This window comes from Aulonocara sp. 'chitande type north' Nkhata Bay, linkage group LG13, assembly GCF_057382095.1.
Source record: "Aulonocara sp. 'chitande type north' Nkhata Bay isolate Kocher_YH1m ecotype deep benthic linkage group LG13, A_spYH_male_GT1.1, whole genome shotgun sequence".
Classification (NCBI taxonomy): domain Eukaryota; kingdom Metazoa; phylum Chordata; class Actinopteri; order Cichliformes; family Cichlidae; genus Aulonocara; species Aulonocara sp. 'chitande type north' Nkhata Bay.
In genome coordinates this window covers 33,745,069-33,769,069 of record NC_141356.1, presented here as the reverse complement: position 1 = coordinate 33,769,069, position 24,001 = coordinate 33,745,069, and the positions used below count along the sequence as shown (strand labels likewise).

Genomic DNA, 24,001 nt, shown 5'->3' with positions numbered 1-24,001 from the left:
CTGTAAAGAACAGTGGGCCAAAAATTCCTGTACAGTGATGAAAAAGTCTCATTGCCAGTTATTACAAATTTCTTTTTTGCCATGAAGAGTGACAAACACATTTATTCGAGGGCAATCAGCTTTTGTTTTTGTTTTACACACGAGGTCAGGAAGGTTTGGATAACCTTTTTATCACACGCTGCATTTTGTGTTTACAAGAGTTCTTTATGTCAAATATTAAAAGTTGACCATCTGAAATATGCAAAAAGAGAAAAAATCAGAAAGGGCAATGCACACAGACACGCACTTAAGTTATAGCCTGTTTTCCCAAAACATTTAAAGAGCTCCAGAAATATTTGTATTTCATTTGTAAAAAACTCCGCAGATATTGTCAGTCTTTTCTATGTGATATCATGTTTACACCATCAGTCTCTAAACTAGTCCCTTGTTTTATATGATAAAAATATACATACAATAATATATAGCAGTGAAATATATTTTTAAAAACATCAAATATGTAAATATCACCGTGATTTGCTTGTTATATTGTACATAATTGTCTTTGTTCGTTTGTAGCTTTTCTTTCACCACCTGTACTTTGAATTTGTCAGGCAGAAAGAATGAACACACGACGCACGCGCAGTGGGAGCAGAGAAGGGCAGCGTGAAGCGAGGCAAACGAAAAGGAGAGTTAGGTAATAGGATTAGTGGAGGAAGAGCAAGGACAGGGAAGCAGGCAGAGTGAGAGGCGGGACACACCTGACTGAATCAGGGAGGGCGGCCTCTCTGCACACAGACGCGCACTCAGTGCTAGCAAGCAGGCGAAGGCAGTTAGCCAGCAGCCATGACAGACACTGGTGAGTAGCTACAGCCTCTGTGTGTGTGATGCTTCTATCCTTTCTTGCTCTGTATAAAAGGTCAAACGATTTGCAGCCGGCGTGGTGCACTGTGCTGTTGCGCCACTCTGCAGACCAGCAACAGTGAGTTGTTTGTGCCACCGGCCAGTAAGATTGCAGCACTGTGCAGTTCAGGGGTGGATGGACATAAACTTACCAGCTGAGCCACACAATCAAACAACCAGCCTCGTCTGTGCAGCGGCTTCTCCGGTCTGTGGCGTTGCTGACTGCTGCTCTGAGGCATGAACCATTTCTTTGCGTCCTCATTGCTCATAGATACCATCATAATACCAGTACTATCCAAAATGTACCGCGGAGTCTAACAGTGGAATAAACACAACGAGCATCACAGTGACAGGATTTAGTGGCGGACGGACTGATGGGATTGGATTTCCCAGTTGTTGCTGTTATTGTGTCCATGCATGCAGTCACGTTTGTATATAGGCACCCTGGGGACTTCTTGGCATTACATTGTGAGACTGACTAGGAAATTGTTGGCCTGTGCTTTAACACAGACGCATGCACACAGTGCCGCCCTGACTGCTCAGCTGGTTGTCCACCAATCCAAAGGTTGATGGATCGATTCCCTGGCTACTGCAGTCTGCATGTCAAAATATCCTTGGGCAAGATGCCGAGTTGCCTGCGCTTCATTCGTCTGAGTGTGTGTGGATGAACGCTATAGAAGAAAGTGGTTGTATGAATGTGTGTGCGACTGGCTGAATGAGGCTTGTAGTAACAAGTGCTCAGCACAGAAGAGTCTATAAGTGTCTTTACACATGCAGAAGGACACGAGGGCTAGATCGTGACATACAAGTGTGTGTATCCGTTTCCTAGCCCCCTCCACCCGGGCTATTTTCAATCGACTTTATAGGGATTAGCCGAGGTGATTACCATCTGCACTCTGTGTGTGCGTCTGACTGAAATGGACTGTATGTGTTTAAGAAGCTCTTTAGCTTTGTTATTGAGTTATGCTCCGTGCCTCTGGTTGAAGAAATGTGCAAGCGTGCACAGCCCTGTGCTGGCACGTGTAAACTGTTCAGACTTTATCCAACCACATCAGAAACATCAGTGTTGGACGGCTCCTGAAAAATCTGTTGTTTCCTTTATACTTATTTAAAGGTTTAAGTTTAACCAAGACTTTGTTTATTGGTGGGTAAAAGAGGAAAAAAAGCATCATGTAAGTCGTATTATATATTGTACAAGATCAGGATTAGGAGAAATATAATTTTGTTGTGGGAGTTCAGCTGAATTTGGCAAATAGTAGATTAAGATAAGATAAGATAAGATAAGATAAGCTTTATTAGTCCCACACGTGGGAAATTTGTTTTGTCACAGCAGGAGTGGACAGTGCAAAAGTTATGAGGCAAAAATTAGAATACAATAAGAATAAATACAGTACACAGCTGTACAGAATAGAATAAAATAAAATACTATATACAGTAGAATAAAATAGAATAAAAATATACAATAAGATAAAAATAGAATACAAATACAAATACTATATACAACTGAGTAAAAATACAACGATGACAGAAAGGATTATTGCACTTAGTGTTATTGCACATGTGTGGATGTGTGTGCTTGATCAGTTAAAGTCTTTATTATGGAGTCTGACAGCAGTGGGGAGGAAAGACCTGCGAAATCTCTCCGTCCCACACCGTGGGTGCCGCAGTCTCCCACTGAAGGAGCTGCTCAGTGCTGTCACAGTCTGCTGCATGGGGTGGGAGATGTTGTCCATCAGGGATGACAGCTTAGCCGCCGTTCTCCTGTCACTCACCACCTCCACTGGGTCCAGAGGGCATCCTAGAACAGAGCTGGCCCTTCGGATCACCCTGTTCAGTCTCTTCCTGTCCCCAGCAGAGATGCTGCCGCCCCAGCAGACCACGCCATAAAAGATAGCAGAAGCCACAACAGAGTCATAGAATTTCTTCAGGAGTGGGCCCTCCACTCCAAACGACCTGAGTCTCCGCAGCAGGTACAGCCTGCTCTGCCCTTTCCTGTAGAGGGCGTCTGAGTTATGAGTCCAGTCCAGTCTATTGTTCAGATGAACACCAAGGTACCTGTAGCTGTCCACAGCCTCAATGTCCATACCCTGGATGTTCAGTGGTTGCAGTGGAGAATGCTTGTGCCTGCGGAAGTCTACCACCAGCTCCTTGGTTTTACTGGCGTTGATCTGGAGGTAGTTCAGCTGGCACCAGTCCACAAAGCTCTATAAAACACTCTAAAAATAAGGAGGATTTTCACTCCTGATATTTGATGTAATTAAACATTTGTCCCCAGTTCTTGTTAACCTTTCAGCTGATGTCTGCGAAGGTTCTCAGTCATCCAGGTCATCGTAGTCTAAGGAGCTTGGAAAGTTTCTGGACTTCTTTAAGTTGCTTGAAGACGTTTCACCTCTCATCCAAGAAGCTTCTTCAGTTCTAAGAGTCAATTGGTGGAGAGTCCCAGTCCCGTCTTCATGCAGCTGAAAGAAGTCCAGACGCTTTTCTTTCTGACCTCGTTAGACTTTCAGCTGATGATTTCTTGAAGAAGTTGTGTTGTTGGCAGGACTCTAGTGTGGTTTTTAGTGGTAGTAGCTCTGGTCTCCAGCAGCTTCTTCATATACGTTCTGCATGTGGTGGAGCATCATATCAGCTACAATACCCGTAAGAGCGCTGCCAAGACTTGTAGAAGAAAATAGGAAAAACATTTTTAATTGTCGGATAATGACGTCGGCAATCTCGCAGGTTAAAGCTCTAATGCCAGTTTGTCACTTTTTTCTCAGTTGCTGCTTTGTTGATTATTCTGCTTTTCATCGTGTCTTTTCTGCTTATAATGAAGCTTTATTAATTAGGGTAGCTTGAATGTTTATAGTCCTTATCTTTCCAGACTGTTTTCTCACTATTTTTGAATTTTATTATATATTTATATTTTAAGCCGTCAGCAGTGCAACAAGGAGCAGGATGAGCACTGCCAGAGTCCTACAAAATGACCTCCAGCAGGCCATTGGATGTAGGGCTGCTCAATTAATCGAAACCGGAGGAGTTGTACTTACATCTGATGCCATCAGCTTGTCCTCGGTCACGGTTTCCTTCCACATATAGCTTTGCAAAAATTGCATAAAAAGCGCTTGCAGGAACAAAAACATAATATTCCAGAAACACGCTTTGCCGTTCCTATCAGCTGTTCGTAACACTTCCCACAGTGAAATGATGCACCTGCTGTTTTCTTTGCAAATTTGCATCATAGGATTGTTTTTTGTTTTTCCTGCAGTATATAAAAACTGTATCTCCAAAATAAAACTATGAAGACACTCAAAATAAATTTCCTGTTGTTGTAAACTATTTTTTGCAACTTTATTGTATTTAAAGTTTTGAGGGATAAACCTCTTAAATTTCTCCAAGTAGAAATATATGTAAAAAACAAAACAAAAACGATTTTCAATTTTTTTGTAGTTTATTGCACTTTTTTGCAATTTATGTAATTACTATGGACTTAATGCATACATATTATTAAAATATGGGCTATAACAGTTGTATTGATGTATAGCAACTTGAAATGCTCCCACAAATGGCACTACAGCCTGTAAAAAAATAATATAAGCTCTGGTGGACTTGGTTCTATAGTAGGTCTTAAAGGGTTAAATAAATATCGTCAAATAATCGCGATCTCAATTTCAGTGAAAATAATCGTGATTATCATTTTTGCCATAATCGAGCGGCCCTAATTGGATGTGAATGTCTCTGACCAAACAATCAGAAACAGACTTCATAAGTGTGGCCTAAGAGCCTGACGTCCTGTAGCGGACCCTCTGCTCACTGTGGAGCTGTATAATCTACTGTATATCATTCTGGGTTGTGAAGGATCAGTCCTTCATCCCCAACCAGGTGCAGCAGATGGCAGCCCCTCCCTGATCCCCGCTCTGTCGGAGGTTTCTTCCTGTTAAAGGAGGGGTTTTAAAACATGTCTTTCCTCACTGCCGTGCAACAGCTGGGCTTTCTGATTGTTGCATTCTTTGTATTGTTGTCATATAAAGCGTGTTGAGGTAACTGTTGTTGTGGCGCTATATAAATGAAATTAAATTCCATGCTTTCACTTTGGTTTTTGTTGTGTCTTTAAATTCAGCTCTCTGTAAGTGGACCATTTTCATTTCAGTCTAACATTTCTCCAACAAAACAAGTTTTCAGTCAAACTTCATTCTTAAGGTTCCAGAAGCCATTCGTTGGTATGTTTTTTTATTTTTCATGTCAGGTAACACGATCACTATTTATTATGTGTGTGTATGAACACCTTGCTGTGTTGTGGGTTATAAAACCAAATGTAACAAATTGTAAGCTTAGCCTGTCAACAGATACGAACAAATGTCCTGTTATAAACGGGTCGCAGCAGATGGCCCCGCCCCTCCCTGAGCCTGGTTCTGCTGGAGGTTTCTTCCTGTTAAAAGGGAGTTTTTCCTTCCCACTGTCGCCAAAGTGCTGCTCATAGGGGTCATATGATTGTTGGGTTGGGTTTTTTTTTATATTATAGTAGGGTTTACCTTACAATATAAAGCACATTGCGGTGACTGTTATTGGGATTTGGCGCTGTATAAATAAAATTTAATTAAACTGAATTGAATTATAGGATCACTTAAACCTGAATGCCAAGTTAGGCATACAGGACTTAGTGCTTGGTAGCCACTAACCAGTATCTGTCTACGATTTTGTGTTGGTAACAAGGTAACCCAGCTCCTTATTTTGTCAGTGCTACAGATTTTCCAGATCTTGTTGGCAAATTTTTAGTTGCTTCGTTGTCAGAATCATAATCTTATTCAAGTTGTGTGCTATCTATAAAATGGCATGGCTCACCTTGACTTCCGTGTTACTAAAGCTAACAGCTAACTCTTGTTGTGTGTGGCAGACTCTCTGTGTGAGGCGTTAAAAGCTATTAGTGTGAGTACAGAGCTGATTGAAGAAGAGCTCAAGCCTCATTTGGATACAGTGCTGGCTGCGCTGCTAGAAAAGAGTAAGTCATATAACACACACATCCCAGGAAGTTGACTCTGTTCATCTGGACGTTTTCAGTGGGAAACATTTCTTCAGTCTCAGCTGACTCCAGGTTTCTCCAACCTTATCAACAGTACCTTTGGATAATGGCTGAAACTAGCACCACTAGGCCATGTTTAATGATCATTAACATGCAAATTGTCATAAACATTGATCAGTGGCCATGAGTACCATTCACAGAGAGTGGAGAAATGTTCATGCATGAAGACATTTTAACCCACTTTGACAAGGACTGCCTAAAGCTAGTACGTGAGTACGAGCAAACAGCACGAGAGATGGCTGACTACAGCTGCCACCAAAACAGGATTACTCCTAAAAGTCTGCAACTGAGATCTTCAGTTAAGGGCCTGCGCAACAAAAGTCCTCCAGAAGGCAAAGATCCAGCTGTTCGGTGAGCATATGAGACAAACTCATTTTACTCTGGTATCCTACCCTGCACACCGCCCAGTCATTGGTTCGGGTATGTGGATGACACCTGGGGGGAAATCAAATTTCAGGACGTGCTGAGTTCACTGATCACATTAACTCGGTCGATAAATGGCAGGCTAGCCTTAAGTTATACTGTGAGATTTCCATCAGTAATGGGAGACATTTAAACGTTAATGAGTACCATAAACCTACACATACGGATCAGTATTTAAGGTTTGACTCTCATCATCCATTGGAGCACAAACTGGGTGTCATCAGAGAGGAATACCATCCCCACAGACAAAGCAGCCAGGGAAGCAGAAGAACATCATACCAAGAATGTGCTAAGTGAATGTGGTTATCCCAGTTTTGACAAATATCCAACTGGGAAGGCACTTGAAGAAAGCTCCAGACGACCGAGGAGAGATGGAAGCGAAAACCTTTAGTGACCCTTTATGTGTCAGGACTATTGGAACAGCTGAGACGCATTTTCACAAAACACCGGTCCACCCTGAAGATCGGGTCCTCTCGGCACAAACGGTAACATGGTGTACGCTGTTAAGCGCCAGGAGGATTTCCAGGATTTATACATCAGGGAAACCAAACGACCTCTGGCAAAGCAGATGGCACAGCACAGAAGAGCCACCTCGTCAGGCCAAGGGTACATCTGTCACCATCTTACAATGCTGTGATTGCAGCCTTTCCCCAACTCTCTGTGAATGGTACTCATGGCCACTGATCAATGTTTATTGAGTTGTGACAATTTGCATATTAAAGATCATCAAACTGACCTCACGGCTCATTGTTAGTCAGTGGTGCTAGCTTCAGTCATTATGCAAATGCACCGTTTCTAAGGCTACGTGCACACTGCATCGTTTTCTCTCTGCTTTGGTCTCCCGTCCACACTGAGACGGCGTTTTCCTCAAGGAAAACCACAGCGTTTTCAAAACGTTCTCGAAAACGCGGACTTTCTAAAATGATGACACATTTTAGTCATCTGATGCAGTCAAGTGACCAATTAAAGCTAGCGGAGGACATTATACAGCAGCTGTTTTGATTGCTCTCAATTTTGACAGCCCTGTTTAAGATTAATATCAGTTTGCATGCTCCAGATAGCTTTTCTTCAAATTCTCACTCGCTTTTGTGCATGCACAGGACTGGAACATAAGCGTTTTGGGCCGTTTCAGTGTGGATGCACAACTCTGTGAAAACGACTGAAAACACTAGTGTGGACGCGGAGCGTTTTCAAATCTATCTGGGCTAGTGTGGACGTAGCCTACGGTTGGAAACCTGCAGTCAGCTGAGACTGAAGAAGTCCCCCAGCTGAGTGCCGAAACATTTGTCCCACTGAAAACGCTTCGTCCAGATGAACAGAATCAACTTTTTGAGTCACTTTTCAACTAACATCACATATTGCACAGTGAATTTTATCATTCTAAATGAACGGACTTTTGCATTCACAGAGAAAGATGCTGCTATCGACGTTGCCAAAAGTGGTATTCTACCCATACTGGCTCAGGCCTTACAGAGAAAAAGCAGTCTGAGCTGCCAGGTGGCTTTGGTGGTGGCAGAGATGGCCCGAGAAGGTAGAACACTTGAATACTATAAAACTGGGTGTGCTTCATAAAACAGTTTGTACAGTATAAGCTTCCTTATTTTGTCTTGTCTCATGTTCTCTTTGAAGAGCTTTAGGATTCTACAAGGTCCTTAAAACCAGTTTAACTCATGTTAAGGACCTTGTACTATGTTTATTTTTAATTACAATAATTATTAAATATCAAATAAAAATATATTGCAGTGTATAAGGAAACATTTTTATCCCTTTTAAGTAACCTAAAGCCAGTATGTGTAGGATTATACAGATGAAGCCACTTTAGAAAACGTCCAAACTGGTTTAGTTTAGTGCCACTTTCAACTTACTGGGTTGACGTTTTATCTGTACGAGGTTGTTGTGTTTTTTTTAATATTATTTCTGATATGAAAAAATGCACTTAAATTCCACACAGAGTGGCTGAAAATGTGATGCTTTTAAAAAATGCTTATGCTCCAGTGATGCGTCATGAGACTAAAACACCAGGTTGCTTCATAGCTGTTGAGTAACATATGCAACATAGCATTTAAAATATACCAGCGTTTACAAGGTTTAATGTCCTTGCATGTGTTGTAGCTGCAGTGAGGGAGCCATGCATCGAGGCAGGCCTGGTGAAGGTGTTGGTTCCCCATCTGAACAGCGATGACCAAGAAATGCTGCTGAACTCTGGCAGGGCCATCGGGCGCATCTGCTTTGACAACTGTGAGTTGGTGGGACACTGCTGGCTCCGTCAGCAGGGCGTTCTCAGTGTGCTGATGAGTCTGATTTCTTTTGAAGGCTACAGAGAGTGACAGATCTTAATTCCAAACTACATGATATTCTTGTCATGGTAACTACATCATGTTAGGCAACTACAGATCAGTCATGCGAGCTGCTTTCAGAACATGTGTCAGGTTTCCTAGATGCAGCGTTGCTTTGCATCCATTATTGCACTATGCAAGATAAAATAACTGTATGATGCCTATTTTTGTTCCTGACTGCCAAAACTGTCCAGATCCTGCCATAATCGGACTGATATAGCGTGAAATGTTATATAGGAGCTAACTTATGCTTTGAAATATGTGAGACTGTCGCCATAAAAGCAGGCACACAGTCAACAACATTACACAGGGTGCGCTGGAGCATTCAAAGCATGGTTAACTGGTGTAGAGTAAGCCTGCCAGTACAGTCTTAGTGTACTAGTTTCTATGGAAGCCCATTTCCGCCACTAAAAAAAAAAAAAAAAAAGGATCCATAACTCAAAATTTCAAGTTATTAACTCAAAATTTTGAGAAAAGCCACTCGAAGTTTCGAGTTAGCGCTGCCAATCAGTAATCTACGTGAATGACGTCATTTCCTCGTTACCCAGAAGCTGAAGCGTCAGCTACAAATGCTACAGCTAAGCTGTATTACATCCAGTCGCACAGATTGCTGAGTGTTTTCAGCCTGGCTTCACAAATGATGAAATCCCTGTTATTAGCTGAATCACACGGTGTTACTATCAGCAAACGTACTCGCCAAAGCGCCAATTTGTTGGGATCCGTTTTTGAGTGCGCGCTCCTCTGCGCCATATGCTTCCGGGTAACAAGAAAGCGACCTCATTCACGTATATTTTTGATTGGCAGAGCTAACTCGACATTTTGAGAAAAGTAACTTGAAATTTTGAGAAAATAACTCAACATTTCGAGTTCTGGATGCTAGCTGTTTTGTTTTTATTTAGTGGCGGGCTTCCATAAGCTGCTGTGTCAAAACAAAAAAGAGTCTTGTAGCAGGTTGCATGTTTCCAGTCTTCAGCGTGCCATGCTTCTGTTCGTGGCTGGGAGGAGCTGATATGATCTGCTGCTGTAGTCTTCTCATTCTCCTCCAGCTTTTCACAGCAAGACATTTGCATCCATATTGTAATGTTGTATAAAGCACTTTGAATACTAAGGTAGAGTGGAAAAGAGCTCGATAAGAACCAGTCCGTGTACCACAGAACTGCCTCTCGTTAAACGCTTAGAACTTGTCAGCATCCTGAGAAAAAGCTCTGAGATCCATCCACAAAATGATAAAAATGGATATCTAGAGGTCTCCCACTTTATTCCTTAACACTTATCTCTGTCTCCTACCTTTTTTACCTAGCATACCAGCAGGACCAGTTGGTCCAGAGTGGTGTAATCCCCAGACTCGTTTCCATAATGAGGGCGTATCCTGACAACGATCCACTGGTCAACGTCTGTCTGCTGGCCTTGTGTAACCTGGCAGACATGGGTGATTATTTACTATTTGTATTAAGTGCTGTTAGATGTAGTTTGATCGTCAGTGCTTTAGTGATTACACATGTTCTTTACAGCTACAGCATTGCCTTTAATTAATGTGCCTGCAACCAGTGTTGGGTAAGTTACTTTAAAAAAGTAATTCATTACTAATTACTTAGTCAATATTGTATTTTAAATACTTATCTAATTACTGTGTCAGAAAAGTAACTTAATTACTAAATAAGTAATTTAACCAAATACTTCTTAGAATCCCTCTAAACCTCGAGTGGCAGACGATAGAAATTAAACTCTTTAAATAATGAATAAAGACGGAGACTCTGCAGTACGCAGCGGCAGCATCTCTTCCACAGTGTAGCCTGCAGTCGTTTTTAAGCTCACCTTCAGACGCTTTCTGCGCTGCTGAAGTAAAATCAGGTTTTGCTGCCTAGCGGGAGTTGCCGCGGTGTTATCCATGGATGATGAACAAGGATCGCTCAGAAGTGTTCGTCTATGCTCCGTGTCAGGCGCTTCAGTAGATGACTCGTGCTATGAACAGCAGCCCATAGTTTTTACATATTACTGTAATGTTCTTGTCTGCTCGTTTCAGAAAAGTGAAGAGACGGGAATATGTCCACCTCAAAAAACAGCCACTCGCTTCAGTCCGACAGCTTCCGCTGTAGAAAACGACTGTGCAGCAAACCGGTGTGAAATGACGCGCAGCTGCACTACAGCCATGTTAAAGCGTCAGAGTTTACTTCTACGTTTAGAAGACAAATGATTGAAATGAAATATTCAGCCAGTTTAATTATTTTACCATGTAACGCAAGTACATTGTAAGTAACTGTAATTGAAATACCTAAAAATGAACAGTAATCAGTTACTCTACTCTTTCAGTGGAAAAGTAACTTAATTACAGTAACGCGTTACACCCAACACTGCCTGCAACCCTAAACATGAAGCAGGGAGGGTTTTCTTTTGTGAGCAACATGCCAGAGATAAATGGCTGACACAGTAAATACTTTGTCACTCACTGTGGTAACCACATCAGGCCAGAGTAATCTTTTTAAGCCTTTTAACAGAAGAAAGCATTTAGCATTTGAGTTTAGCCATGCTTTAGCACTCGAACTACTCAACAAACTGTACGTTACAAATGTATTGGTATTAATATGGCATGCACCTGGAGAGATTTAGGGTTCAGTATCTTGCTCAGAGCACTGACCTGTTGAACTGCTCTACCTCCTTAGCCACAGTTCTTTTTAGCTACTGTGATCTAATGGGGTGACTAATTACAGCTTACACAGTTAACATATCCAGGTGTCCCAGAGGGAGGTGGGCTAATACTTCAGAAATGAAAAAAGAACGATTCACTGTGCAGCTGTTCTGCTGTGATTATGATATGTCACTAACTCTGTAGCTGATTACACACCACATGTGTTTGCAGACTCTGCAAGGGAGGCGCTGGCACAGCTGGATGTTGCAGATGTACTGATATTTCAGCTGAAACAGGCCCCTGATGCTGAACGCCGCCATGTCATTTTGGAAATACTGGGCTCTCTGGGAGAGAGCGGTAAGGGCATGTTTTTAATCGATCGGTGAAACGTTCTTTTTAGTACCGTGTACTTTTCGAACCTTTTGTTGCTCCACTTCCAACTTATTTGAAACATGCTGCTTTCATCCAATTCACAATGAGCTAATACGTTTCATGAGCTACTAAAATATTAAATCTGTGTTTTAATGTCAGTTTAAATGCGTCTACGACATTTGCAGATCCGTTGTATTTGGTTTTCCTCTACTTTTTACGCAGAGCCCCAGCTTTTCTGGAGTTTGGGTTGTAGGAAGCTTGAGGGAGATGGAGAGCAGCCTTGGCATGTGCTTATTGTTTTCAATTTATTGTGAAATACATTGCCTTGACTTGAACTAAGAAAATGTGTCTCCTATTATGAAAGCACTCAAAGACTTTTACCACATGTGCTGCTCAGTAACAAAATAAAGTCCAAACATTAGTTTTCTTCATGCATATGTTCATGATTAATGGAGACAGTAGTAAAACTTGTTGGGTTGTCGTCCTGAGGCAACTGTTGTTGTGATCCGGTGCTCTATGAGTAAATTGAAATGAATTGTTCTGTGCCACCAGATACTCTGAAACTACAGTTTGCAGAGTCAGGAGTCCCAGAAGCTTTATCCGAGATGATTCGGAGTCTGCAGGGAGGGTCTGACCCACATGACCTCTGCAGCATCAAGATTGCCTCCAACCTAATGGTGTCCCTGCTTTTAGGGGGTACGTAATGCATAGCAACAACATTGTCTTAGTGTAGGTTTGAAAGGAAGAAGTGGTCAGATGACAAACAGGAAGACAAAGTGCTGAAATTGCACTGCGCTGGGATCCACTCACCAAGACGCTCGCATAATGCAGAGCTCCTGAGCAAAACCTCTGTTCCCCCTGGCTTTGCCTCTCATTGGGCATCTACTGTCTGTAAGTAGTTTCCCTTAGTGTTGAGAGGTTTCTTTTTATTTCAATGACATCTAAGAGTGGCATTGCTAAACAGGGCAGAAGCTATGCAAGCATGGTGACAGAGACCACGCTGAAAGTTCTAACAGCCTGGAGTATTGCATCGAATGCTTTTGTTGAACTTTGTCCCAACTCAGTAGTGTGCTTAAACAACTGCAGGAGGACGTCTGTGCTGTGAAAACGTCACAAGTTCAGTTAACACAGATATTGCCGACAGAAATGAGAGACTGGAAGAGGCAGATCGTCGCATTATGAACAGCTGGCTAGAAGCTGAAGACATCAAAGAGGCCTGACCAGCTAGAAAGAGCAGCAGTGTCTTAATCTGTGATTGTTAGAGTGAAGTAACGTGTAGAAGGTGCAAAACTGTACAGACCATATCAAACCTCTGATAGCACAGGTGGTGTACATACAGGTCCACAAGTATTTGGACGGAGACAACGTTTTTCTCAATGTTGTTCTGCACGTTATCACAGTGAAACGAAACGACTCAGATGTAGCTGAAGTGCAGAATTTCAGCTTTAATTCAGTTGAACAAAAAGCATTTTTGACACAATCCCTTTATTTCAGGGGCTCAAAAGTAATTGGACAAATTAAATAGCTGAAAATAAAAAAATCGTTTCTAACGCTTGATTAAAACCCGTTTGCTGGCAGTGGCAGCCTGCAGCCTTGAACTCATGGACATCACCGGCTTTCCTCCTTTTGAATGCGCCTCCAGGACTTTACTGCAGCGACGTTCAGTTGCTGTTTCTTTGTGGAATCGTCACCATGGACAATGATTCTGCGATCATCCACCACTGTTGTCTTCTTTGGACCTGCAGGTGTTTTTGCGTCGTTGTGTTCACCTGTGATTTCTTTCTACCAAACTGTAGGTTTTGCCAATATTGTACCAATTTCTCAGGTGTTTGTTTTCTGTTTTCGCAGTTTAAGGAGGCTTGTGTCACCTGCATGGAGAGCTCCTCTAACTGCATGTTGTCTGTTCGTAGCAAAATCTTCCAAATGCAAGCACCACCTCAAGTCAACTCCAAACCTGCTTAGTTGATAATGAAACAACAAAGGAAATGTCCACACATGGCATTGAAATAGGCTTTGACTCAAGTGTCCCATTGTTTTTGGTCATTTGCCAGAGTGGCAAATGTTAAAGAGCTGAAATTCTAAAGAGTTCATCCAATTTAAAGGCTGATACCTTCAAATAAAAGCTGAGAGTCTTCACAACATGAATATGTTTAGGTACACAGGGAAAAAACAAACTTGTGTCAGTGTCCAAATATATATATAGACCTAACTCTGCCTATTCTGGATAATGATCATCAGCTGAGACCTCTCTGTAAATGATCCAGACACTTTTCTTTCGTTTGGCACCGACGTCTTTGCAGCTGACTCCTCACTGCTGTCTCAGGTCACTAAAAAGGGAAGGAGACCTCACTAGAACCACATCTCCACCTGCTCCATCACCCTCCCTGCCGCTGCCCCTTGAGCCAAAGACCACACCACTGCCACACTATCGTTGGAATATTCCAGACATTCCTGGAATGTGAGCGAGTGATGATGCAGTGAAGGAGAAACATAAAACAGAGGTGCAGGGCATGGAAAAAGAATGTGAGATTATTAAAGCACGTAGAAAGTTGCAGACAAAGAATATTTGGCTCACGCTGACCTTCCCTGCCATGCTGTGACTCCGTTCTTGTAGTTAGAAGATGAGGTTTGATGACCACATAGCACTGGATTTCATCACAGTGAGGGGTGTGTTGTTTGTTGGTGGGTTTGACAGGTTGTTTACTCAAGGGGAGGGGTATTTTGGTATTTTGTGGTTACTTCTGAAAACGTTTGTTCCTGGGCAAAAGTCAGAGGTATGTTAAAGAGTGGAAGCACAAAAGAAAGGATACCATATGAACATATATTATCCTGTATTAATAATATAGGGACAGAGTAATTTCATGGCATAGCAGGGGTGCTAATAATTCCATTAAGCTTAAGAGATGTTTGCTTTATCTCAAATCACATTGGGCAGATGCAGCATTTATACAAGAAACATCTATGATTGGTTCAGAAACAGCTACATTTAGCAAGTATTTAGTGGCTCATTTAATAGTAAAAAACGGGGAGTGCCAAAATTGGATTTAGTTTCACTCAAAGAGCACGGAGGTAGAACATATGTCTGATCATCTGGCTAAAACTGATTACAGGCACACTTGAATCACTGGTGACGAGGACTAATAACCGTCAGGGAAAGATGCATTTTTCTCTCTGAGTGTCCAGTAAATACGTTCATTGTGTCGAGTTACAAAACAAAATTAGTAAATAAAAGAAACGCACTGCACTTGTCACTGAATGTGTTGTGACCAATCGAATATGTAATCTCTGGTGTTGGTGCACTAGTGTATTGATTTACCTAATGTCACTGCTGCATGTGAATCTAAATCATGTGATTTTGTCACGTTGCTTTTTCAGTTATTTTCAAAAGACTGTTTGTGTGTCAGATGAGTCCATGCAGAAGTGTTTTGGTGAAGGATCAGGTCTGGTGTACCAGGATGTTCTGTCATGGCTCCAGAGCTCCAACACCCAACTGCAGCTATCGGGAGCGCTGGCCATCGCCAACTTCGCCAGGAATGGTGAGATGTTTGTCAAAAGGACACACTACATGGTCTTTTTGACTGTTTTTGACTGAGTCTGGAGAGACAGTTCCACTCTTTACAGCTCTCTAAACTTTTTTTAAGATAACTTAAGATTTCTTTTTCTTGGTTTTCACCCATTTTTTTCCGGGTGAAACATCTCAAAAACCCACTTTCTTCTACTTCCTCAGCAGAAAGGTTCCATCAGACTATCTGTCCAGACAGTTTACAGTTTATACATTAAATTCGAAATGGACGTTTTTTTAAATCTGATGTTTTAAACGGATCAAAACACGATATAGTCATTCTCATTCATTAACAGTTTCTTTAACATACTGTTTTTTGTGTTCAGTGGTATTTAGTGTTATCACGTGATGTTTTTCTGGGGTGAAATGCTCGTACAGCAGCGGTCCCCAACCTTTTGTGCGCCACGGACCGGTTTATGTCCGACAATATTTTCACAAACCAGCTTTTAAGGTGTCGCAAATAAATGCAACAAAATAAAACCAGTACCGGTACCAAAAGAAAGAAAATGTATTTATAACACACGGGAAAAGACCCAGGGAAACCACCAATCTCACACCTGAGCCCCAGCTCTCGCGGCCCAGAACCACACAGCTCCAGTCTCTGTCCCGGGAGTTGGGGACCGCTGTTGTAGAGCGCACATCTCGAATCACCCCAAAAACAACAATTGGCTGCACAAGTTGGAATTTACTTTGAATTTTTTCTAATCCACGTGGAGTCAAAGTATACTAAAATACTCAATTATACCCTAATATTCGGTTTTATATCCCTTTACATATTGTACCTCGGCCAGATGCTTTTGGTAGCCATCGACAAGCTTCTGGCATAATGCTGGATGGATATTTGACCAATCGTCTTGGCAGAATTGATAGTTTACTCAAATTGGTTGGTTTCCTTGGATGAATCCAGATTTGAAATGTATTCCACAAATTTTCAACAAGTCTGAGTTTGGGGCTGTTAGCCTGCTTTATCTTTTCCTAATCCAGTCGTGTTATGTGTTTGGGATCATTGTCCCTTTGGAACACCCGGCTGTGTCCAACTTTCTGTCTTGCTGCTGATCTGAGATGAAGTTACAGAATTGGAGGTAGTCCTCTTTCTTCATTATTCCATCCAGCTTGTACCACTACCACTGGCAGCAAAACAGCCCAAGACCATAACGCTGCCAGCACCATGGTGGATTGCTGGTACGGTGTTCTTAGGTTTTGTTGATCTGTGGAACCAGCACCCCACTACAGGAAGTCTGGATCAGCGCTCTGTTTAAAAAGTCCAGTCTCTGATCCTATGAGCATTACCCAGCAGGCAGTGCAGAGCTTGGATGGAGCCGGTGAGTGAGGACGCTGTTCTAACTGCCTCTAGCCTCCAGGGAAAAAAAGCGAGACCCGAGTAGCTTTGCAGAGCCACTCCTACCAGCCATACCTGCTGCGGCAGCGCTTTTGGAAGAGGACGAGGTTTAAATCAGTGGCTTGGAAAGCTGCCCAAAGATCTGTTTCTTTAAAATGGGCAAAACACTACGTGTATAAAGGCTAATTTACACTACTGCTGTGCAGAAATGATAAGAGTTATGTGTGGAGGAGTAAAGCTGAGCTTTCCAAACCGTGAAGAAAGGTGGGATTGAAGTGCCCCCAGCTTACCTCTCATTACATCTGAGAGTGGGTGAAAGGTTTTATGTTTACAGTGATGCAAAGTGCTGTAACAGAGTTTCTTTATGCGCGTTTGCAAAAAGTAAATCATATTAATTTTGTGCATCCTCTTTTTAACCCTTTGTGAAACCATAAAGGTAAAAATCTGAGTATTAAATCCACATTAATACAAATAGTTCTTACTTTTTTACCCACTCTCAGATGTGATGAGAGATAAGGTAGACTTCAGTCTTTTTCAGGCCCACATCCAGTTTGAAAGGCTCGCCGTTACTCCTCCAAGCATGCCTCTTAACATTTTAGCTCAATCTTTGTGTCTTCTGACCATAAACCTTTTCTCCAGAAGGCATTTGGCTCATCCATGAGGGCAGCAGCAACTTTCAGTCACGGTTGAAGGTGTCGGTTGTGGAGCAAGGTTGGGTTTCTTTCTTTGTCAGCCCCCCCCCCCCCCCCCCCCCCCAGACAATGTAAAAATTGCATCATTGTGGACAGTGTGGGTCTCAGACATGGACAAAGTGGGGACATATCAGAATAAATTGTTTGAAGTGGTGATTCAGAAATCTGTAGTTGTACAGAAATGGCCCCAGGAGAACTTCCCAGGTTGTGTAAATCTGCAGTTCTTCATAGATCTTCACTCTGGTCCAGTAGCTTGTGTATTGGTCTGTCCAGTGAGTACTGTCACACAAGTTGTCAGAGTTTTACCCCTCATACTGCTGGATAAACAGCTCACTCAGGGACGAGGTCACACAGAGCTCAGGTTTTCACTCGCGAGGGGGAAGCAGTTGTCTCCAACCCACTTCAACTTGCTTTCCCCCTGCAGGTTGTTTTTATTGCTTACACACATGAACATTCATAAAGCATGTTGCTGTATTACCTATGAGAAATTACTATAACTGGTTACAAAGTGTGATTGTGCTGTGCAAGCATGGTTATACAATGTGTGGTTATATGATGGGAGTGCAGCTCTGCCAGGTTGTTGTTGGTAGAATCTGTTCTTCTCAAGGCTGCTTGTTGCCCTTATCAATGTCGTGCACGTAGTCATGTGCGTGGGTTACCTCGATAGCAAACAGAAGCATTCTAGCTTTCTAAATGGCAACCTACAGCACATACATTAAACCTAACACAAGTCCTGCTGGCACAGACAAACTAGCAGTTAGTCAGTTATTCTACTGCACGAGTCATGTATTTGAGACTGTGTGTATAATTAATAAAAAATAATAACAAAATTAAAACTTGTGCACCAATTCTTGCTTTACACAGTAGAGAGAAAAGCCCCAAATGACCTTCATGTTAATGTTTGTTTGTTTTTAAGTAGTTGGGTTTTGAGGACTGTTGTTTTTCTGTCAGACAGTAACTGTGTGAAGATGCTGGACCTCGGAGTGGTTCCTCACATCCTGACATTGTTGGAGCAGCACGTAGATGAAGGAGACGTATCTGTTCAACATGCTGGACTAAGCGCACTCAGAAACCTTGCCATTCCGGGTACAGGCTTCCACTGCCTAAGCAATCAAAAGAAACAAGTTCAAGTACATTTCATAACCTAAAATGATCCTGAATGTGTTTTGTCCTTAAAATCAATGTGAATTGATAAAGTAAAAGTGAAACGCTGAGAAAGTCGATAATATGACGTGTGTGTTCCCAGCCACCAACAAAGTGCGAATGCTGGAGGACGGGGTGACTGACAGAATAAAGACGCTGCTGCGCTCGGACATGCCCCCAGTTCAGTTCAAACTGCTGGGCACTCTGCGTATGATGGTGGACGGACACGGTGAGCAAAATGCTTAAAATGCTTCAGTTTGGAAGCAACAATTGTTTAGTTTTGATGACATGTGATAACTTTGATTCTTCCCTTTGGTAGAAGACCTCTTATTGACCGTTGGGCACCAAACAGCATACAAACACACTGCTTTCCTGCAAAAATAAACTATGGGGCTAATGTATCAGCAGATCCAGTGAAACACCTGTCCATGTGGTGTAAGGTCTGAAGGGGATTGGGATAATGAGTGCTCTGGGTTTCTGTATGGGACACATTCTGTAGTCGTTACCAGATTTTCACACGTCTGAAACAGAAAGCCCGTTTAAAGAAATTAAATGAAAATATGAAATGAAAGTATGGAAACTTCCATCCAGGCCGAAAATTTGAAGGTATCAACGAGGCCATCGTCAACACAACGCTGAACAACAAAGGAAAAGCACCTCGCCAAGTCAAACACCTGACGTTAATTCAACAGAAATGTTGTGCGAGGATCAAAATTACATTTCACATGAGGAGACCCACCAAAAGTTCATGCTTCACTCCGATTAATGTAATACACAGTACATCTTTTCCCCCATGTACAGCTGGCAGTCTTTATTAACCGTTGTCAAAACAAACGTCTTCTACCCTGTGCTGCACTGTGTGTCAGAGGAAGCTGCGTTAGTGCTGGGGAGAGATGCTGACCTACTCGATCGGATCATGGAGTGGTGCGAAGCCAAGGATCATGCAGGAGTCAGAGGAGAAGCCAGTCGCCTGCTGGCTGCTCTCATCAGACATAGTCAGAACTCTGTGAGTCAGATTCTTCTACTGGGAATGTTTCTCTGCTTAAGTTCTAATTTGTTTGTGTTGGTTATCGAACTCGCTTTGTCGGATGTTCACTTATTATCTTATGATCGGCTGATTCTCTCTCTTTAACAGGAAGTTGTCCGTGAGGTAGCCAGAGCCAATGGAATTCGGCATCTTATTTCTATGGCATCAAGTGAACATGTCATCATGCAGAATGAAGCCCTGGTTGCCCTGGCAATTGCAAGTGCCATTGACATTGGTAAAGCAATTTCAAGTTCTTCGGCTGAATTTATCAGACATGTCAGAGTGTAGTTCTAGTGAGATCTCTCAAGTTGGGCCTGAGATTTCTGATGGCCCAAGAAGCTCTGCAGCGCTTCTAAATCCTAGAAGGATCCAAAGTGTTACTACGAAGGGTTCTCCAGGTAGGAATGAGCAATTACTCTGGAATATATTTGGGAACGTTCCAACACTGGCTTTGGTTAAAAAGTACAAACTATCAGACACTAGTTTGGTCTCGTCTGGAAGTGACTTTGAATTATTTGGTGTATCAAAGGAAGAGCCTGGCACTCCATTAGCAGTGTTGGGAAGGTTACTTTTAAAATGTATTCCACTACAGATTACAGATTACATGCCCCAAAATGTATTCTGTAACGTATTCCGTTACGTTACTCAATGAGAGTAACGTATTCTGAATACTTTGGATTACTTAATATATTATCATGCTGTTTACAACTGCATGAATGTACGATTGCTGTGATTTATTACTGTTACTGAAGGTCCGCGGCTCCGAACCGTAGTAAAGGCTAATGGCTGGCTAATACGTCGGGTTCGTAGCTGAAAACTAGCTTTACTTTGTTGTCTGGGTCAAGTTTGAGACAGAGAGAGGCGTTGAAAGGCTGCTTATTGTTTCAGAGGAAAACAGGAACACGGTGTACAGTCGAGTCTTAACAGCTTACTCACAGCTGGGCTCGTCAGGCTCTCTTCTTGGCTGCAGTGGTTATTATTATATTTACATGCTTCCAGCTCCCGTTTCTGCTCGGTGACAGCTCGTACCTTTTTCTCCCTCCCTCGCTCACAGACACATAACGGTATGGCGGTCCATTCTGCCTGCAGCACGGGCTACACGGCCCATCAGGCTGCATGCTTTAGGGCGATGCCTGTAGCATTCGGCCTATTAGCTTAGCACAACAACAACAACAAAAAGGCGCTCTCTCACCCAGGAAACACACAGACGCAGAGAGCGTGTGTGTCACCCTGTAACCATGGCAACCATAACGCTGCCGCCTGGAACAACAGAACAAACAAAACCCAAACAGTCCTGAAACAGGAAAGTACCGCCGTGGAATCCATTTATTTCAACAAAGTAACTGTATTCTAAATACCACCTTTTAAACAGTAACTGTAACAGTAATATTTTGTATTTTAAATACTTAACATGTATTCTGTTACTCCCCAACACTGTCTGTTAGTGTTCACAACACGTTGTAATTTGGTGTCTGTGGAAGTGAGTGACGTGTAGAGTATCACAGTAGTTTGGGCTCACGTAAATATGTTGTACATAGAATGACCTCATGATTGAAACGTCAAAACACTACCAGCCCATGCACACCCACCCGGGATTTAAAAATATTTTACCATAACCAGCAGGTTGTATGTTACACGCACACAGGTCCTCCACCAGATTCCCAGGACTGAGGATTCCTCTGGACAGGGTCTCGGAACTCATTCTTGGGATTTGTTGGAGCCACTCACCCAGTTTGTCCGTCTGTACCTGGACATCCCACAGTATCTTAGCTTGGTATTCAAAACCAGGGGGCGTCTCCCAGTGTGACCTGAGGATCTCCAGGCCATATTCAGCACAGATGTTTCTGTACACGATGGTTATGGCGTTCCATGTATGCCCTGCCTGCTAGCATCTTGCACCCTGCTGTTATGTGCTGGATTGTCACAGGGGCACCTTTACACTGGGGTCTTGCCTGGTGTGATAGACCCCAGCCTCTGTGGATCTAGTGCTCAGGGCTTGTTCCTGTGCTGCTATGATTAGTGCCTCTGTGCTGTTTTTCAAACCATATTTTGCTGGCTTCTAAAGTTTTTTGCTGTTGAAACTGTAATTTCTGCTTGACATCCTTTACAAGGTTAACGGTGCAACCACTGCTAATCAACACACCATGAAGGCTCCCGACTTGGTTTGTCTTCTACCAAGGCTGACTTTGTTTTTAGCCTGTCTGTCAGTTTTTTCTGTCCTCAAGCCTCGGCTGTCTGTGGTCTCCCACCATACTCAGTCTTCTGTGGGGCCGTCTGCTCCAGAGCAGGATGATGCTTTAGCGTCCGTGGCTACTGGATGCCCCTCGCTCAGCCCAACGATAATGGGGACCGTTTGGACAATGAAGATGGGATGGCTGCCCAACAGGGATGCTGGTCCAATTTCATTCCTCAACATGCTCCTCCTTCTCATGGCCTGCTCAGCACTGGATTGGCTGTCGCAGCTGTGTCACCCCCGGACTTTCTCGCCACTTCAACACTCCTCCAGGCTGCCTGGCTCCAGCACAGACGCCTAGCCGTCTCTCTCCTCCAGGCTGTAGCAGACGCATGGCGGACCTGACCACTACACTTTTAAACACTGTTCTTTATTCTCAGTTGTTGTTTCTTTTGCACTCGGCTGCAGCTTTTCAGCTGCCAGCCACACATACACAACAACAACTACCCAGTACAGACTTGAATGCAGAGGAGGCGTGACGAGCTGCTGCAGCTCCAGTGTGTCAGCCTCCCTGCAGTGGCGCCACAGACCTGCCACGCAGGCCGTTTTCCTCTGCCAGGTACTACTACTATTGTCGCTGCTGCCACAGCTGCATCTTGGCGCTCACATGCGGTCATGCCCCTGCTCATCATCGACCACCTCCTCAAGGCCGAGTCTACCCACGTCTATGGCTCAACACTTGGCGATGCTCGGTGGCCGTACCGTTTGCTCTCCTGGGGCCTGTGTGAAGGATATTACTCTGACTGCTCTTCAGCTGTTGACCACCTGCACATTTGGTTCAAGGGTGCTGCAGGAATGAAAACATTGCCTATGTGGACAATTTCACATCATTCCTCAAACGCCCGGAACTATTTAAACAGCTTGTTGTATATTGTAATCTATCAACTCCCAAATCCTGCAATAATTTCTTAAATGAATTCTTTTATCTGTTATTGTTCATTTTGGTAAAAGCATCTTGGTAGCTGACTTTACATATTCATGGTGCCTCTAACCGCACTACCACAGAATTTCTTAACATTGCAAAGGCGTTTAATTTAGTGCAACATGTGGTGGCCACACACTGGACACAGGTTTTACTTTTGGCTTCTCTATAAGCACTTTGTACACGTCTGATCACAAATGCATAATGTTTGACACCGTTGTGCGTCCAGTGTTGTCTTCCCAGAGAAAAACGATTACACCTTGCATCTTTAATGAGCACTCAGCAGCTCAGTTTTCTGCTCTCTGACCTTACTGCATCAACAACTACCTTTTCAGATATCAGTGACTTAATGAATTGGTTGAATAATGTATGCTCACCAATTCTGCATCATGTTAAAATTCAGATTAGTCCAAGTTACAAATTCTTCCCGCTGGATCAGTGATCATATCCGCCACCAAAGAGAAAATCTGAATGTAAGTGGAAAAAGACTCCTCTCCATGTTAACTATCTCCTTATGATGCAGTTATTAGTCACGCTCAACCAACTCAGCTTAGGCCACGTACACGGGGGTATTTCTGAAAATGGAGATTTTCAGTTTTAAATTTTTTTAAATCCTGTCCACACGTGCAGTTTTGAAAAAACATCTCCATCCACGTGTAAACGCTAAAACCAAAGTCAAACGCTCATGCCAGATCCTGACTGTGTGAAATGTTGGCCAATCAGAAGTCTAGAAGCCCGGGAGGGATCCTGGCTCCCCCTTAGAGAGAGAGGTGCCACTGAGCGCTGGTTCCACAGATCAGCACACAATACAACACAATAATGACCTGTTGCAATTTAGCAAAACACAAGATGTTTGATGTCAATACTGAACAGAGATGATGTCCATCAAAGAATATATGTTTACCTATTTTTGCATGTCTGTAAACAATGCAGAGTCTATGAAGGATCCATTTGGGGAGGCAGACCTGTTACCCATGCTGAAGAAGATGTTGGAGGATCCTGTGGGAGCGGTCGAGGTCAAGTTCAGTGCTTTAGGTCTCATTTGCAGCCTGGCTAACTCCAGTATGTGTCTGATTTTAAAGCAACACATAGAAATTGCAGTAATTCTGTCCAGTGGATGTAGAATGATAAAGCTGTGATGTCAGTGTCAAAGGAGCCACAAAAATGCAGCAAGCAAACCTCGTGTGCACCTTTTAGCTTACAGCTCAGTGTCACAGAGATTAAATCCCCACAGGCAGGTTACAGGAAGTATGAAATATGGAGGCCCGAAGAAAACAATAAAATCCAAGATTCAGCAGCACTGAGTCCTGTTGCTCTTAAATCTACGTTCAGCTGTTTAGCAGGAGCGCGGCGGGTGCTGCTCGCTCAGATTTGAAGTTTAATTTTTC

General features: G+C 42.9%; 1 protein-coding gene across 3 annotated transcripts in view; it reads left to right on the top strand.

Moving 5' to 3' along the window:
- The first annotated feature begins 675 nt into the window (after positions 1-675).
- LOC147316559 (rap1 GTPase-GDP dissociation stimulator 1) overlaps positions 676-24,001 on the top strand; it is a 29,451-nt gene continuing 6,125 nt past the window's right edge. For 2 of the 3 annotated variants that reach the window (XR_015124494.1, XM_086260109.1), the window contains exons 1-13: positions 677-835; positions 5,753-5,857; positions 7,770-7,892; positions 8,474-8,599; positions 9,998-10,126; positions 11,555-11,680; positions 12,248-12,391; positions 15,100-15,231; positions 18,240-18,374; positions 18,535-18,660; positions 19,298-19,437; positions 19,567-19,693; positions 23,547-23,675. Coding sequence is in view for 2 of the 3 variants with exons in the window: in XM_086260109.1 (XP_086116235.1) it covers positions 823-835; positions 5,753-5,857; positions 7,770-7,892; positions 8,474-8,599; positions 9,998-10,126; positions 11,555-11,680; positions 12,248-12,391; positions 15,100-15,231; positions 18,240-18,374; positions 18,535-18,660; positions 19,298-19,437; positions 19,567-19,693; positions 23,547-23,675 (1,555 nt within the window). In the remaining variant the exon portion in view is untranslated. Of the gene's footprint in view, positions 836-5,752; positions 5,858-7,769; positions 7,893-8,473; positions 8,600-9,997; positions 10,127-11,554; positions 11,681-12,247; positions 12,392-15,099; positions 15,232-18,239; positions 18,375-18,534; positions 18,661-19,297; positions 19,438-19,566; positions 19,694-23,546; positions 23,676-24,001 lie in introns of all 3 variants that reach the window. The other variant, XM_086260110.1, reaches the window with a different exon arrangement.